This window comes from Delphinus delphis, chromosome 13 (assembly GCF_949987515.2).
Source record: "Delphinus delphis chromosome 13, mDelDel1.2, whole genome shotgun sequence".
In the NCBI taxonomy this organism is placed as follows: Eukaryota; Metazoa; Chordata; class Mammalia; order Artiodactyla; family Delphinidae; genus Delphinus; species Delphinus delphis.
Window position 1 is genome coordinate 34457005 of NC_082695.1, and position 16074 is coordinate 34473078.

A 16074-nucleotide genomic window follows, 5' to 3' on the forward strand; every position below is an offset into this window, starting at 1 on the left:
TCTTATGAACTGCAAAGCACTTCTCTTGCACTAGACCACGAGAGTGGAACTGCTCTTTTTAAAGATGATGAAAAACCTAGAAAAATTAATTGATAGCAAGGATTTGCCTACCACAGCAAGCTCGGAAGCACAAACGTTAAACGACGTGTAAATGCATCGATTTTAAGGAGATAGAATATCAATACATTTAAGAGGGAATAGGTGTTGAACAACATTGGGAAACTTTTTTTTTAAATGGATTTTTTTCTGTTTTTAGGTTTTTCTCTCCTCCTTCTCATATTGCTTGGCCTTGAGGATGTTAAGCGAGCTCATAGCAGCCTTGTCTGTATGGTTTTCAGACCTTCCATCCAGTCTACACTCTACACTATGTGAACCACCTTCCAACTGAAGGCGGTTGGAAGATTATATTGCTTATAATCTTTGGTCCTCTATTTTTCACCCGGATAGAATTTTCTGAAATTCTGTTCCAACAATCAATGTCCCCAAGTTATTTTAAATTTCAATAATGACTACAAAACTATGTTAGAATGTAATGGAAATATCTTGACCTTTTAGGCATTTGGGGCTTTTCAGAGACAGCACGGTGGTCCCAGAATCCACACTCTGGAGTGGGGTGCCCTGGCCTGGAGTCCCAGCTCTGACAGAGACTCAGATCAATCACTTGACTCCCTGGTGCTCAGTTCTTCCCCTTGAAATACAGGGCTAATAAAATTCTATCCCACAAGGGTGCTGGGAAGAGTCAATGAAAATCGTCTACATGCAATGCTTTACACACTGTAAATGTTCAATAATAACTATTCTTTTCTTCAGAATTTTGCCTCATGTTCTTAGACTCAAATCAGTAAAACATTCAGTGTTTTCTCAGATACATTCTATATTTATCATTCAATAATTTAAACATCTGACTTACCAGAAGCATGAAAGAAACTAAGGTTCAACCAGTTTTTACTGTATAATGATGTTATTTAACTTATACTGAAGAACACTGTCCCATACATGTGAACAATCAGTTTTACTATGGAATCTGAATTATACGAACTTGAAAATCTAAAAAAAGACTACCCCAAACTACCAGTTATTTAACTTTCCATTATATTACATCTGAGTCAGCATAATCTTTATTTCAAAATAGCATTTTTATTATATAAAAATGTAAAAATCCAGCAAAACCAGAAATACCGGATATATTTTCCTGGGCTTTCACATTTGTTGATTTTTATTCGCAATGCTTTTTCTCAATACAATTTACAACCTCATCCCCATTTGCAGTCTGATTATACAAGTGCTAAGTGGCAGAAAGGTCTAGAATAAATACACCGAAAAAGAGGCAAAGCTGTGAAACTAAGTTGCATGCAACAGGTCTATGAGGGGGGAAGTGTCTGGGAAATAAAACAGAGTAAGACAAAGTAATTGGAAAGTCTTAGCTCAAGTTCTTTTCAATCATCTTTGTCTTTCGCTCCATGTTTAAGGATGCGCGTGAACTCAATGTAATTGAAATTCCCCTTTTTGTCAATAGGTGCTTCTCTATACAGCTCATCCACTTCCTCATCTGTAAACCGATCTCCCATCGTGGTCAGCAGCTCTCGAAGGTAATCCTCCTGAATGGTGCCTGGAAGGCAGCAGAAAAAGGGGAGTTGCAAACACTTCCCGGCACTTGAATGATTTGGTTCTCAACTACGTCAATCTTACAAGATATTTCAGAACATACATATTTACCTGAACAATATAAAGCAATATATAACCATATCCTTATCTTTTCCTATTATTTTTAGAGTTCTTTATTAATATTAAATTAAATCATTTACAAAGTCAGTTAGTAGATCATACGCTTACAAAATTAATTTGAAGCGAGCATTTTCCAGAGGAGAAAAAAAATACCTTGTATTTCAGATATATTAAAAAAAAAAAAAGGCAGATACCCAGAACAAAAGGGCAGCGTTGCCAAGACCAAACGTGCACGAAGGACGGTGCAGTTTTAATAGGTAGCAAGGGGGAAGCAGGAAGGAGGATGCGAGGTGTATGTGAGGAGGCGATGCGCGTGGCTGAGCAGAGGGTTAACACAGAAGCAAAGGGGAAAACGAGAGAAATCAGAAAACGGAACAGCAGGGCTTTCTTCACACATTTTTAAATAATAAGGGAAAAAAACCGAAGATTTTAATTGTCCAAGTTAGTTAACTATACTTTCTGGTGAAACTTAAAGTTTCTTGAAGCAGTATATTGTCTAAGAAACACTATTTAAAAGAAAATTCTCCCTTTGGCTTCCAGGAAGCTCAGAACCAGATTCAAAGATTAACACCACAAACCGTGTAGCTTTATGACCTACCCTGTGTTCTAGCCATTCTTGGTCGACTGTCCTATCATAAATGATAGTTTCCCTCTACTCATTTTTAAAAATTTATATTTTGCTAATCTTTCTCATTCCCTAAAAAGTGTTTCACATAGTCTGGAATGAGGCTGGGCATAAACAAAGAGTGCTCACCAGTTGCTTCTTCATCAAAGCAAGCAAAAGCGTTTCTGATGACATCTTCTGGGTCTGTGCCATTCAGCTTCTCCCCAAACATGGTAAGGAACATGGTGAAGTTTATGGGCCCTGGAGCCTCATTCATCATGGCTTCGAGGTACGCATCGGTTGGATTCTTCCCTAGAAAATCGCACATTTTAACATTTAAGGACAAAGAACTCATTTCAATAAATAATTATTCTGTTATTGTTATGTTCCCCAACATATTTTTAAAAGTTACATCACCATCACACGAAACTAATATTTCAATTAACTTACATTAAGAACATTTAAAAAAGACAATTTTTAACAACATAAAAAAATCTTTGCTACATCATAAATAAAATGCATTCTGGGCTTAGGTTGAATACTGTCCATTCACTGATACTTCCTGCAACTTTTCCTTCACTATTTTTCATTAAAAATAAAACACACACATGAAACTATGAACCAGGTAATGCCACATTACTACATCTTGAATGCTGATAACATTAAAGACCCATCAGGGCATTTCAATACTGGTTGTTTAAAAAATCTAAATATTCATATTTCTAACTGCAGTAAGTTGCCTATAATTGGTATGCTTCAAACAATTTATTTATAAGTTGGTCATTTAAGCTGAAACTATTAGGTTGGTTTAGAACTGGGAGTTCATTTTATTTATTATTTAAAATTAATTAATTAATCAATCTGTTTATTATTTATTTATGGCTGCATTGGGTCTTCGTTGCTGCGCGTGGGCTTTCTCTAGTTGCGGCGAGCGGGGGCTACTCTTCGTTGTGGTGCGCAGGCTTCTCATTGCGGTGGCTTCTCTTGTTGCGGAGCACAGACTCTAGGCACGCGGGCTTCAGTAGTATGGCACGTGGGCTCTAGAGTGCAGGTTCAGTAGTTGTGGTACATGGGCTTAGTTGCTCCGTGGCATGTGGGATCTTCTTGGACAAGGGCTCAAATCCGTGTCCCCTGCACTGGCAGGCGGATTCTCAACCACTGCACCACCAGGGAAGTCCCTGGGAGCTCATTTTAAACAATGTTATGTTCTATTTGGTTGTCAGTCATATCCCCAGATGCTGTTTACTCATATTGCTGAAATATAGTCTTGTTTAGTATTGTTCATGATGGGAAACCTTAATCTCAGTTCCAACCAAGGACACTTCTCCCTCTTCTGGTATGGTGGTGAGGGAACTCCCCTGACCCTCCCTTCGAAGTTGGGAGAAATTCCCCTGGAATGGCCACATGTGGTGGGAGTAACAAAGAGTTCTCTTTGTCCTGGCATGTGTGAGGTCCACATGGTGCAGAAAAGCAGCACTGAACGAAGGGTCTGGAATAGTGGCTTTGAATCCCAGTTCTGCCACTGACTGTGTGCCCTGGGACAAGGTGGAAACTGTCTAGGGTTTAATGGTCTAGTTAAACTTGGTATCTGAAAGGTCCCTTCCAACATGAAGTTTGTATGATTCTCCATGAAAAGAGCATCCATGTCAACATCTCACTATTATACCCAGCTAAGTGCTAATGACAGTCAAATCTAGAATTATGGTTCATATGTAAGTTTTACTCCCAGGAATTTGGGTGAAATTTAAGTGCCAAGTTGGCATCTGTCTTACTGCATTACAACCTTCACTCATTATACCTATTCGACATATCGATACAAAATTAGCCCAAAATTAATCTCAAGATTCTTCGAGTAAGTGAAAGTAGCTAAAAAGGACTACTTTTCTACCTCCAGATTTAACCCGACTCTCTTGCAGCAATTTTTGGGGGTAAAAAGTGTAACCCAAAGGTGTCAAGAGAACATGGGTACGAAAAAGACACAGGGATTTAAAATGAATTGGCTTAGGCTAAGCACCTATGGACCCATTCAAGGCATCTAGTATAATTTGTTGATTTAAAAGGTAAATATGTATCTCTAAAGGCATGGCATTCCCCAAAATGGAAGCTCCCAAAAGTCTCTTACTCTACCATCACTCATTCATCCAACAAAAATTAACTGAGCATCTACTAGGACCAGGGGATAGGCTTGAGTGTTTGATCTTTGTAATACAACTCAGGCCCTCAATTCTCCTCGGTGGCCTTCTTCAGTAGTGACCTGCTCCCCAAAGGACACTTAGTACTTAGCTATTCAGAGTGTGGAAAACACTGGGACCCACCCCACCTGCAAGTCAACAAGTCAGATCAGTATCTTGACTCAACTCTCACTTTGAATAAAGGCCATGTTGCAAGACTCAACTCTCACTCCGAATAAAGGCAATGTTGCAAAATGTTAACAGCTCGTGAATCTGAGTAAAGGATGGATGCGTGTTCATTACACCGTTCTTTCAACTTTTTATAGGCTTAAAAAATTTCAAAATAACACACTAGGAGAAAAAAATAACAGAGATGAACAAAATCATGTGGTTACTAAAAAGAAAAAAGTAACAAAATTCTCTCTCTTTGTCCTCTGGCCCTTGAACTGCCCTTTCTGGCTCATGGTCAGGCACAGAAACGTTAGAGTGCAGAGCCTACCTGTGGGCCATCCCTGACTTGTGTCCCCTTCCCTGCCCATCATTCTGGCCTATCAAGAACCCCGACTTGATACTCCTTTCTTCCAACTGTAAAATCAGTGCCAATTCAGGCAGGACATGGAGGACTTTCCCCTCTTTCCTTAAGATCAAAATAACAAAATCATATAAGGAACAGTAGATTAACACCGACATAGCCAGAATGACAAAGGGCAGTTTATGTTTGCTTTAAATCCTGTATCTTTAAATGAAATATTGCCATTTGCAGCAACATGGATGGGTCTAGAGATTATCATACTAAGTGAAGTAAGTCAGGCAGGCAAAGACAAATGTTACATATCACTTGTATGTGGAATCTAAAAAAAAAATTATAAATCAACTTATTTACAAAACAGAAACAGACTCACAGACATAGAAAACAAACTTATGGTTACCAAAGGGGAAAGGTGTGGGGGGAGGGATAAATTAGGGGTTTGGGATTAACAGATACACACCACTATACAAAAAACAGATAAACAACAGGATTTACTGCATAGCACAAGTAACTATACTTAATATCTTGTAATAAATCTACAGTGGAAAAGAATCTGAAGCTGTACACCTGAAACTAACACAATACTGTAAATCAACTATAGCTAAATAAATGTGTAAAAATAAATCGATAAATCTTCTATCTTTACATTTTATTTTAATTATAAAAAATATATATAAATTGTGGAAGCCCCCTTCCCTGTGTTCCCTTTTTTTAGGAGCACTGCCCTTCCTCCCTGAGATGGTCGTTATCACTTATGACCGTCACCTCTGTCATATAACCTGTCCTCAACTTTTATTACTTAATACATTATATTATTGTCCACACTTTTTGTTTAAGATTCTGGTATCTTGCCATCTAGTCGTCCCCTGGCTTTTCACCTTGTAGACCTATCATATTTAGCTAACAGGAACGGAAGCCTGCCTAGCCACAGTGGCAGCCAGGCCCCCACCCCCGAAGGCATATCCTCTTATGACGGGCCAAGCCTCAGTATGGTGCCTCCCACCCAACATCTCTCAAGAGGCCTTTGAGACCAGGAGATTAATATCTGTACATCACACAAAAAATAATTCATAAAACGCTAATTATTTTGGGGAAGCAGGAATATTAAGAACATAAAAGTCTACCTAGAGAAGCAAGCATATCATGCAAGTCTTCCTTGTCGATGAAACCATCTCTGTTCTGATCGATCATGTTGAAGGCCTCCTTGAACTCCTGAATCTGTGACTGGTCAAACATGGCGAACACGTTGGAGGTTGCGCGCTGGGGGCGCTTCTTGGTCTTGGTCTTTGCCTTTTTGCTAGACATGGTGGCGGTTTAATCCTAGAGTTAAAAAGGAACATAAAGCAAAACAGAATGCATAAAAACATAAAGCAAAAAAAAAAGAATTCACAACACCTAAAGTTAGTGAGAAAAAATATTTCAATGTATTGTAGAATTATTACTTTGTTTGGGTGGGAATATACATATAAACTTTATTTCCAATGTCACAATTAAACAGCTAGGACAAAAGCAGTTTTGAAGAAACAGAATAGAAATTATTGATGTGGCTTCATCCCAAACTTCACGAACCTCATTTTTATTAAATGTGAATGAGTTTTAAAGCACATAGCAATAGATCGCATTTACCGAGTGCTACTATGTGCCAAGCACTGTTATGAGGGCAGGGTGCTCCCCTAAAGAGAAAGGCTCCAAAGCGGACATCTTACTTTCACAAGGATTGTCCCATTTAACCCTCACAACAATCCTATGCAGTAGGTACACCTTTTAACTTCATTTTACTACCAATATTGCATAACCTCTCTGAGCCTTGGTTTCTTCCAAAAAATGGTCTGAAAACCAGGGAACCTCACTCGACCCTCAGTTTTACAGCGAAACACAATATCTACTCTAATGCAAGTGAGAATTAAATGAGATAACATATGCAAAGAGACTAGTATAGTTACTATAAGGTACATGTTCAAAAGGCTCTCATTCTAAAAAAACATCAATGGGACTTCCCTGGTGGTCCAGTGGATGAGACTCTGCACTCCCAATGCAGAGGGCCCAGGTTCGATCCCTGGTCAGGGAACTAGATACCACACGCATGCCGCAACTAAGAAATCTGCATGCTGCAACTAAAGATCCAGCGTACCCCAACTAAATATCCCACATGCCGCAACTAAGACCCAGTGCAGCCAAAATAAATAAATAAATATATATTTTTAAAAAAAATCATCAAAATGTATCTTTAGTCTTGTATCCCTTCTAGCTACATCCTCATTTCCCCTTTCCCTTGATAAAACTTTTAGAATAGTACTCTACTACTCAACTCTCTCCATTTTCTCATCTTCCCCATCACTTCTCAATTCTCCGTAATACACCTTTAGTGGTGGCCCGATACTCTACTGAAAGCCACCAATGTTTTAAATGTCAAAAAGAATGGACACTTCTCATTCCTTTTTTTTTTTGGGCCACCACGTGGCTTGCAGGATCTTAGTTTCCCAACCGGGGACTGAACCCGGGCCCTGCCTGTGAAAGCTCCGAGTCCCAACCACTGACCGCCAGGGAATTCCCTTCTCATTCCATTTTTATTTGCAGTTTTAAATGATGTAAATAAATACAACACAAAAATACTCCTGGCTGTGGAATCAGAAAAATCTTGAGTCTGAATCTCAGCTTCACTATTTCTTGAAAACCCACGGACACCAGAATAATTGTTTGCTCCACTGTCGTTCGTATTCAATGTTCACAACTGCCCTATGAGGTAGGTAATACCTAGGTTAAAAAAAAAAAAAAAAATCAATGGCCCTTGTAAGAGAGGTGTGGCCTCTGTCCTCAGCTCCTGGGAGGTAATCTCTAAGCTCTTATAATGTTCTGCCTGGTATATCTGGGGTCTTGGGTCACACCAGAGAGTCTAACAACGTGATTTATCATGGGGGCTCTGGGTGAGGTGTTAATCAGCTTGGCCTCTAGAGGAACTGGAGACTGAAGTCAGCCTAGGAGTGGGGACAGTATCTTGGGGACAGAGCCGCAGTAAAAACTATGGCTATGAAGGGTCAAGCGAGCTCTCTGGCAGGCCATGCTCCATGCTCACCGCCACGCCTTGCTGCCAGGAGAGGTCAACACTGCCCATGGAAATGACCACTGGAAGCTAAGCATTTGGAATTCTCCTGGACTCCATACCACGAGTCTCTTCCCTTGGTTGACTTTAATCTGAATCCTTTTACTGCAGTAAACCATAACCATAGGTGTAACAGCTTTCAGTGAGTTCTGTAAGTTCTAGCGAATTACTGAACCTGAGGGTCGTCTTGGGGAACGAAACTTGGAATTGGTGTCAGAAATGAGGGTGGCCTTGGGGACTGTTCTCTAACTCTGCAGCCTCGCAGTGTGAAAGCAGGTGACTGGTGAGGGCAGTGGCTGGGCAAGGGAATTCTGGACCTGGGTCTCCGGGACTTCCGGTCTTGGACTTTTAACCTACATTGTTTTAGTTTGTTTGCAGTTTTTTTTTGTTTTTTGCAGTACACAGGCCTCTCACTGTTGTGGCCTCTCCCATTGCGGAGCACAGGCTCCGGACACGCAGGCTCAGCCGGCCCAGCAGCTCCGCGGCATGTGGGATCTTCCCAGACGCGGGCACGAACCCGTGTCCCCTGCATCAGCAGGTGGACTCTCAACCACTGCGCCACCAGGGAAGCCCTGTTTGCAGTTTTGAAGCACGTCAGCCTTAGAGTCCTTACTTCAACATTTCAACTCCCTCCCCTCCGGGCATACATGGCCTGAGTAAATGTTAATTTCTTCTCCTTCCTGTAACTAGCTAGTCATGTGACCTTAGTTATATTGAAGGTTCAATCGGAGACAGAATGTGGTCCACTAGCAAGGCACTTGACTCTGCTTTAATTCTTCCTCACATTCCAAAACTGCTGGATTAAAATTCTTTCGCATGCTAAAAATTCTATGATTCTATTTCTTCAAGATTCAAAAGATATAAAAGACAGTAGATCTGAAGCCAAGAATTAGTTCTCTCCCTCAGTATCAGTAAACTATGTCCGCAATAGTCATTTAGAAAAACCTCCCAAAGAGAAAATCTTTATTTTTAAAAAATAATCAGTTGTTTCATGCAAACGCTACAGCTAACCCAAAAGTATATTCTATTTAAACATTTTTAAAACTTAGTTGGAGTTCTCCAAGAAGCTGATGCCAAGAAGAGACTGCACATGCAAGGATCTTTATTACGGAAAATGCCTGGGAGCGAGAATGAGGAGGTAACCCAGTAAGGCTAGAAAAGCCATTATACCGTGAGCAAGTCTGAGCCGCCACTCAAAACCTGTTACAGAGCAGGTATGGCTCAATGAAATGACACCATGATCTCTTTAAAAAGAAAAACAGTTTACATTTTCTCTGTACTTCATTTAAAACCAGTGCACATTTATATTTGTATATAAATATACAAAGTACATACAGAAAATATCAACTGATAATAAAACCTCAGCTGAAAAGTGAGGCAAGGTTGTTGCAAAACAGTCAATCTAAAGAGAACTCTGGCGCCCAAAGAAACTACCACCCTCTCTGTCCTTACCTTCTGAGATAAGTATCTTGGCTTTCTCCACTTTCTCACTTCCCACTCATCACAATCTGGCTTTCTCTTCTCTATTTGCAAGTGCTTTCCAATTGTCAAATCTGGTCTAAGTCTCCTTGGACCATTCTGCTATATTTGACACCATTTTATCCCTCTTCTCTTCAGGCCTCAACAACTCTTGGCCTTGATGAACTGTAACAGTAGAAATGAACTGTCCCAATGGAACGAGAGCCCAAGGTTCCCAGCCTTTAAAACTTTACACTCTAACAAGGGAGACTCCTGAAGATGACATTTAGTTTCAGTAAAATGCTGTATTTGACTCAGTGACACCAACCTCCTCTCAGTTCTATTTCTATGCCTGGTCCTCCTCCATTTTCTTGTTAGGCTCTTATCTTCTCCACTCACTTTAATATTCACGTTTCCGAGTATTCTCACAGTCCATGGCTTATTAAATTCTTTTCACTCTGTGTTCCTTGGGTGATCTCATCGGCTCTCACTGTTCTGACAACACCTATGACTCCCACGTCTGTATCCTCAGGGCTGACCCTTCCCTTGAGCTGTGGAATCAAACAGCCAATTGTGCTTGTGAAAGGCACCCATTTTGATATCCCAGACATTCAGAATCAACATGTTAGAAACAAAATTCATTATCTTCCCCTCCTAAACTTTCTCAACTTTCTGTTTCCTGTCAGTTAATGGCACCGTCATTTACGCCCTCACCAAGCCAGAAACATGCAAGTCATCCCCGACTCATCCCTCTCACTGATGAACCAAGCCTGCCTCTTAAATATTCATCAGACTTGCTCATCTTCCTCATTCTTCTGCCACCACCCTATGCTGGGCCCTCATCACCTCTTTGTGTAGAATATTTCATTGACCAACTAACCAACCTCCTTGCTTTTTGGTCCCCTCTAGACTATCCTTTATCTTCCAGCCAGAGGTGTGTAAAACATGAATACGACCATATCATTCCCTTTTGAGAAACTGTCGGCTCTCCACTGCCTATAGGCCAAAGTACAAGTTCCTGAGCATGGCACACACACCTTTCCCTGCTCTAGGATGACCTTTCAGCCTCATCGCTAGCCATTCTCTGCTTTGTACTTTTCCTTCAGCAACACCAAACTATTGGTACTAGTATGTGCCCAAGGCACCATGCAGTTTAACTCATGTATTTGTTCTCGCTATTTTTCTAGCCCCCAAATGCCTTTGGACCAGAGAGAATTAAAAGTCTACTCAACTTATGGCTACTACCATTTGCTGAGTGACTCCTATGCTAGGTACTCGGGTGCACTAAATTCAACATGCCTGCTTTACACATGGAGGAACTAAATATCAAAATATGTTATTAAACAACTTGCCCAAGGTCACCTGGTGGCAGAGCTAGAATGCAACTCCATTTGTTAAAGGTGATTTTACCTATATATTTTTTTACCTCATACAATTCTGCTAGTTATTTTTTTTACCACAAAAAATTTCTTAAACTTTCAGTACTTACCAATATAGTCCAACACTGATTTCTGAGCGGCTACTTTCCTCTAAATTTAATTCCTAGTGAAACTCTGTTTTCAAATAAATTCAAACTATGCTGGGGAAACCAATGTATAGACTAGAAGTGCACAGTGGAATGGGAAGAAAATAAGATATGAATGGCCCTCCCTGCAACCGTGCAATTGGGTTTATCACATGGCAGTATTTCCTATCAGTCATGGCTTTGGTTTGGGTAAAGGCTTGAAATCTTTACGTACGACTGTGAAATTACTACTTGACCTATAAATATTAAAGGAAAAAAACCCACCAAACCCCATAGTTACAAAAAATATCCATTTAGAACATAGCATATAAGGTAACGAATAAGCCTTAACGGGAATAAACAAAAGTCTTACTTCCTCTTCAAAATTTTTATTTCATTATTTTTGTATATTTCTGATATAGAGTGAACTAAAGGTTATATGTAGTATTTTTAGAGGTTAAAGAAGGGCAGGGATATAGGAATACCGGTATTATAGGTAGTTGTGGTGTCAACATATTTAGGTCATAATCTAAATTTTTGCAAAATCACCTGCTATACTGATGTGCAAATCAAAACATGGGCACTATAATCATTAATAAGCAGAAACTGCTCATCCAGCCTATATGGCTTTATTGGAAGCCTGGAAAAGATGCTCATGGAGCATATTCTGTTAGCTACCTAGGAAACATCTAAGTCAGCTAGGTGCTGCTACCACATGGCGGGTAAATATGGCTCTCACAACAGTTAACCTCTGGTTTCAATCTTGGCAACATTAGAATCATCTTGGAAGTTTTTTTTTTTTTTTTAAGTCTTTGTTACAATATTGCTTCTGTTTTTTATGTTTTTTGGACAGGAGGCACGTGGGATCTTAGCTCCTGACCAGGGGTTGAACCCACACCCCCTGCATTGGAAGGCGAAGTCTCAACCACTGGACTGCCAGGGAAAGTCCCATCTTGGAAGTTTTTAAAAAGTGATGTCCAGGTCCTGGTCTAGTACAACTGAAACTGAATGTCTACAGGTGAAGTCTATGAATCTGTATTTTTAAAATGCAGCAGGTGATTCCAATATATAGTGACGGTTGAGAACCACTGAGATAAACACTTAGAAGGCACTGACCGTGGTTCTGAGTTCTTGGCTGATGCCTTGTAATAACAGATTAATAACAGAAAAACAAACACACCGTTTATTAACACGTATACCTCATGTACACATGGGGAGATACCCAGGGAAAATCCAACTCTCAGAGGTGGCTTAGAACTCTGGCTTAAATATCATCTTCAGCTGAAGCCAAAAGAAGAAAGGCATGTGTGAAGGGGAGAGGCTAGGTGTGGAAGGTTAAAAGCACAGTATAAACAAGGGTAAGGCTTCTCTTGTAGATTTAAGTCACGGCCTTCTCCATTAAGAGTCTAAAGTTGTCTCCAGAGAGTAACCTTTGTCCTGCCTGGTAGAGAGGGAAAGAAGAACACCTCTGTAAATGTGTGTCCTGCTTTTAGGCACATTGGGGGAGGGCAAAGAGCCTTTCTTGTGTCTGCTTTCTTCTCAATTGCCTTCAGCTCAAAATAATCTTCATGCCAAAGTGGCATATCTTGGGGTGGCATATTCTGCCACCCTTCATAACTAATAGGATATTCTGAAAATGATGGAGTGCGACTTTGTCATAATATTGTAGATGTTGCCGGTTCTACCATGCTCTCTCTCGGATCACTCAATCTGGGGAAAGCCAGCACCAGGTCTACAGGGTACTATACACAACTCCACGGAGAGGTCCATGTGGCAGGGAACTGAGGCCTCCTGCCAACAGCCAGCACCAACTTGCCAGCCAGGTGAGTCAGCCATCTTGGAGGTGGATCCTCTTTCAAATGACTGCAAACCCAGCTGACATCTGGACTGCAACTCCAGGAGATCCTGAGCCAGACCAGAGCTGCCCAGCTAAGCTGCCCTGCAATTCCTGACCCTCAGAAGCTCTTTATTGTTTTCTTAAGGTGTTAAGTTTGGGGGTAATTTGTTATATAGCTACAGAAAACTAATAAAGCCGTTGTGTTTCCTTGGCATCTTTAATATTCAATAGGGCAATGCCTTTATTTCAGAATTATAGCCAAAGAATTTTTAAAACCTCAAAGGGGCCACAGCCAAGTTTGCACTGGGTAGGGAAATTTTCTATTCCTGGTTAGCAAATTTTAATTCTTTTATTCGATTTCTCTCCAAGTTCTGTGGGTTCCTCTTTTAAGTGCAACAGTCACCCCTTCTTCAACATTCCCATCACCCCCTGGATATGACTCTGCAAAATATGGCTTTTCTCTATGGTTTACCCATGGTTCAGCATAAACTCCACTGGACCCTCCCCAAGAAATCCATAACAAAAAGTACCTGGAACAAAGAGTACTAATAAGAGTGCTAAATATGTGCTAGGCACTGGTCTAAGCATTTCATATGTATTAATATATGTAATTCTCACAACTTATTACATAGGCACTGTTATTATCCCCATTTCTCAAATGAAAAATTAGGGCAAAGAGAAAAAATAATCTGTCTACAGCCACAGCTAGAAAAACGTAGAGCTTAGATGCAGGATCATACTCAGGAAGTCTAGCCCAGAGCTTGCACCACTAGCTCCGAACATCCTGCATGTAGGTGGCAGAATTTCTCCACCATGAAAATGTGGAGAGCTGGTTGGGGGTAAGAAGCAAAGCCACCACATCTAAAGTGCGTAACGGGGAAGAAAGACCCCAAAGCTGCCGGCAATGAAAATAATCCCTAGATATATGCTGTCTTCGAATCTTGGGAGAGGGACAACCGGCTCCATTTAGGGGATCCCAGTCCTTTTATCTTTCCTAAGCCCAGCAACCCTCACCTGGGACCTGTCCTTCAGAAGCTGCAGTTCCTCTTGTCCACACTGAGTCTCATTAAAGCATAAATGCGTCTCGAGTAGGTCATCACAGAAGCTGTTTTATTCAACAGAGCCAGAACAAACAAGAAGCCGTGCACTTAACCATGAGGAACGTCCACCTAATGCTCAGAGAAAATGGGTGGCAGCAGGTGAACCCCTCAAGTGACCTTGGGCAAATTATCTCACCTCGCTGGGTTTCAATTATAAATCGAAAGATAACCTACAAGTTTCTTTTGAATTCTAAAATGCTACAATTCTTTTCTTACCAAAGGACCACTGCAAATCCGTCCGAAACCAAGGCTGCCAAACTAATCCTCTAAACACCCCTTTCTTCATCTCACTCCCTTAGTGAAGAATCCAAAATGACTCCCGAATGTCTCTTACATAATCTTTCATTTCTCATCAAGTTTGCAAGACATCCGTGAAACGGCCCCACTGATCTACCTATTTCCAACTATTATTCATTACAGTTCTGTTCCGTTCGGGCTGGTCTCCTTTTCACACGACACAATTCACACCTTTTGAGCTTTTGGTCTTGTTACCTCCTACCACAGATACAGCCTGAAATACTAAGTTCTCCCCACCAGGGCTAAGTCCAAGGCCTTCAATGAGGTCACGATTCTCTTTTTCAGAAAACCTTTCCTGATTTTTGCTATTTGTCCTCTTCTTCAGTCAGCACGAATGAAGTAAATCTTTACAAGATGCAAGGTGCTGCGAAGAGTCACAACTCCCTTGGAAATCGTTACATTTAGCCGGTATCAACTCGGCGCTCCGGGCAAGAACCACGCACCAGCGGACCCCTGTGCCCCCAAAGCATCCAGCCCTGTGGGCTAAGCAGACACCCAAACCCACCGACCGGGCCGGCGGGGAGCGGGGCTGCGGCCGCCGAGGCGCCAGGTGTGTGAAGCCGTCGGGTGACGCAGCGCAGGGGACAGGCCGACTCAGCCAGCAGGGCAGTTCCCCAGCCCGGTTCCATCTGCCCCAGCCTCCCGTACCCTCGACGTCCAGGGCCGGGCTGGCCGCGGCCGGACCTCCTCGCCAACCTTCCCTGCCCCACCGACAGGACCCGAAGTCCCCGCCCCGCCCCGCCCGCCCGCCTCCGGCCGGCCGGCACGCTGGCCGGGGTCTGGCGGCGGCGAGAGGTCGGAGGGGCGGGGCACCGGGGCGGCCCCAGGTGTGTCGCGCGCGGGGGGCGAACGCCACTCACCGCGGCCGGACACCAGCACCAGAAGCCGGACTGCCTGCTCGAGACGAACGAGGCGAAGAACGCGGAACTGCAGCTGGGATGCAGCGTTAGAGCGGCGACACCCGCACTTCCTGCCTCGGGAGGCGGACCGGAAGTCGCACCGGAAGTCGAGGCGGGATCCAACCCCGGGTGGAGGGATGCGCTGCGGTTCTCGCTCCGCTCGAGGCCGAGTCCACCTTGTCCGCCTGGGTGCGAGGCTGGGGCCGACGACCACGGCTTGGGTTTTCGTGGTGTTTCTCGGGCCGTGCGGTCTGAGGCAGGCGCAGCGCGGCCGGGGCGCCGCGGCCCGCTCACCTCCCCGCTTTCCTCCCCCGCCGCTCGCGGCGTGTCCCGCGGCCCTTCCGCATTCCCGGGCCGGCTAGGAGCCGGCCTGGAATTTGACCCGGGTGGGCGGGCGCGAGCCCTCGAGGTTTGGGGGTCTGCGGGCGCCGCCCACCCAGGGCTGCCCGAGTTAGCAGGTAAAAGTAGACCTCACCTGGTTACACTTGAACTTCAGATAAAACGAGCAATTTTTTAGGTTCCGTCCCGCGCCACACTGGGGAAGGTAAGAGGGCTGCGGCCGAGCGGTCTCCGCCTGCTTTACAGACTGCACGCCCAGACCGAGTTCTATCATTTACCTCTGCCCCTCCTGTTTTACCCCTCAGATTATCAGGTTTACGCCCTTACCAGGCCACGGCTGGTGACGTTTTCCCCTTTCAACCACAGGGAAGCTTTATTCAAGTTATTTGTTTTCCTTTGGTTCGTTAAAGACAATGCAGATTTACACACACACACACAAACGCGCACACACTATATAATGCTCTTGGTCAAAACGAAACCACGAAGCTACATAATTCAATTTTTGTTCTAG

At 42.8% G+C, this 16074-nt stretch overlaps 1 protein-coding gene and 1 non-coding gene across 4 annotated transcripts; one reads left to right on the plus strand and one right to left on the minus strand.

Moving 5' to 3' along the window:
- Positions 1–580: 580 nt before the first annotated feature.
- Positions 581–15338, minus strand: LOC132436159 (myosin regulatory light chain 12B). 3 transcript variants are annotated; one of them, XM_060028733.1, is made up of 5 exons: positions 15186–15295; positions 9916–10138; positions 6154–6349; positions 2480–2641; positions 581–1609 (listed from the first exon to the last, which is right to left on the minus strand). In XM_060028733.1, exons 3-5 carry the CDS (start codon positions 6332–6334, stop codon positions 1437–1439), a joined length of 516 nt encoding a protein of 171 aa, XP_059884716.1. In that variant the 5' UTR covers positions 6335–6349; positions 9916–10138; positions 15186–15295; the 3' UTR covers positions 581–1436. The 3 variants fall into 3 exon arrangements, with proteins under 3 accessions (XP_059884716.1, XP_059884717.1, XP_059884715.1); XM_060028734.1 differs by lacking the exons at positions 9916–10138; positions 15186–15295 and adding an exon at positions 14999–15009; XM_060028732.1 differs by lacking the exon at positions 9916–10138 and having other exon boundaries at positions 582–1609; positions 15186–15338.
- On the plus strand, positions 7025–7097 carry TRNAG-CCC (transfer RNA glycine (anticodon CCC)). Its single transcript has one exon. It is a non-coding gene; the product is annotated as a tRNA-Gly (tRNA).
- Positions 15339–16074: the final 736 nt, after the last annotated feature.

Excerpts from the sequence above, each read along its gene's own strand:
- LOC132436159 (XM_060028733.1), bottom strand. The coding sequence starts at position 6,334 with ATGTCTAGCAAAAAGGCAAAGACCAAGACCAAGAAGCGCCCCCAGCGC. Across the intron at positions 2,642-6,153 it reads TGATATGCTTGCTTCTCTAG|GGAAGAATCCAACCGATGCG; the intron begins GTAGACTTTTAT and ends GCGATTTTCTAG. Across the intron at positions 1,610-2,479 it reads CTTTGATGAAGAAGCAACTG|GCACCATTCAGGAGGATTAC; the intron begins GTGAGCACTCTT and ends GCTGCCTTCCAG.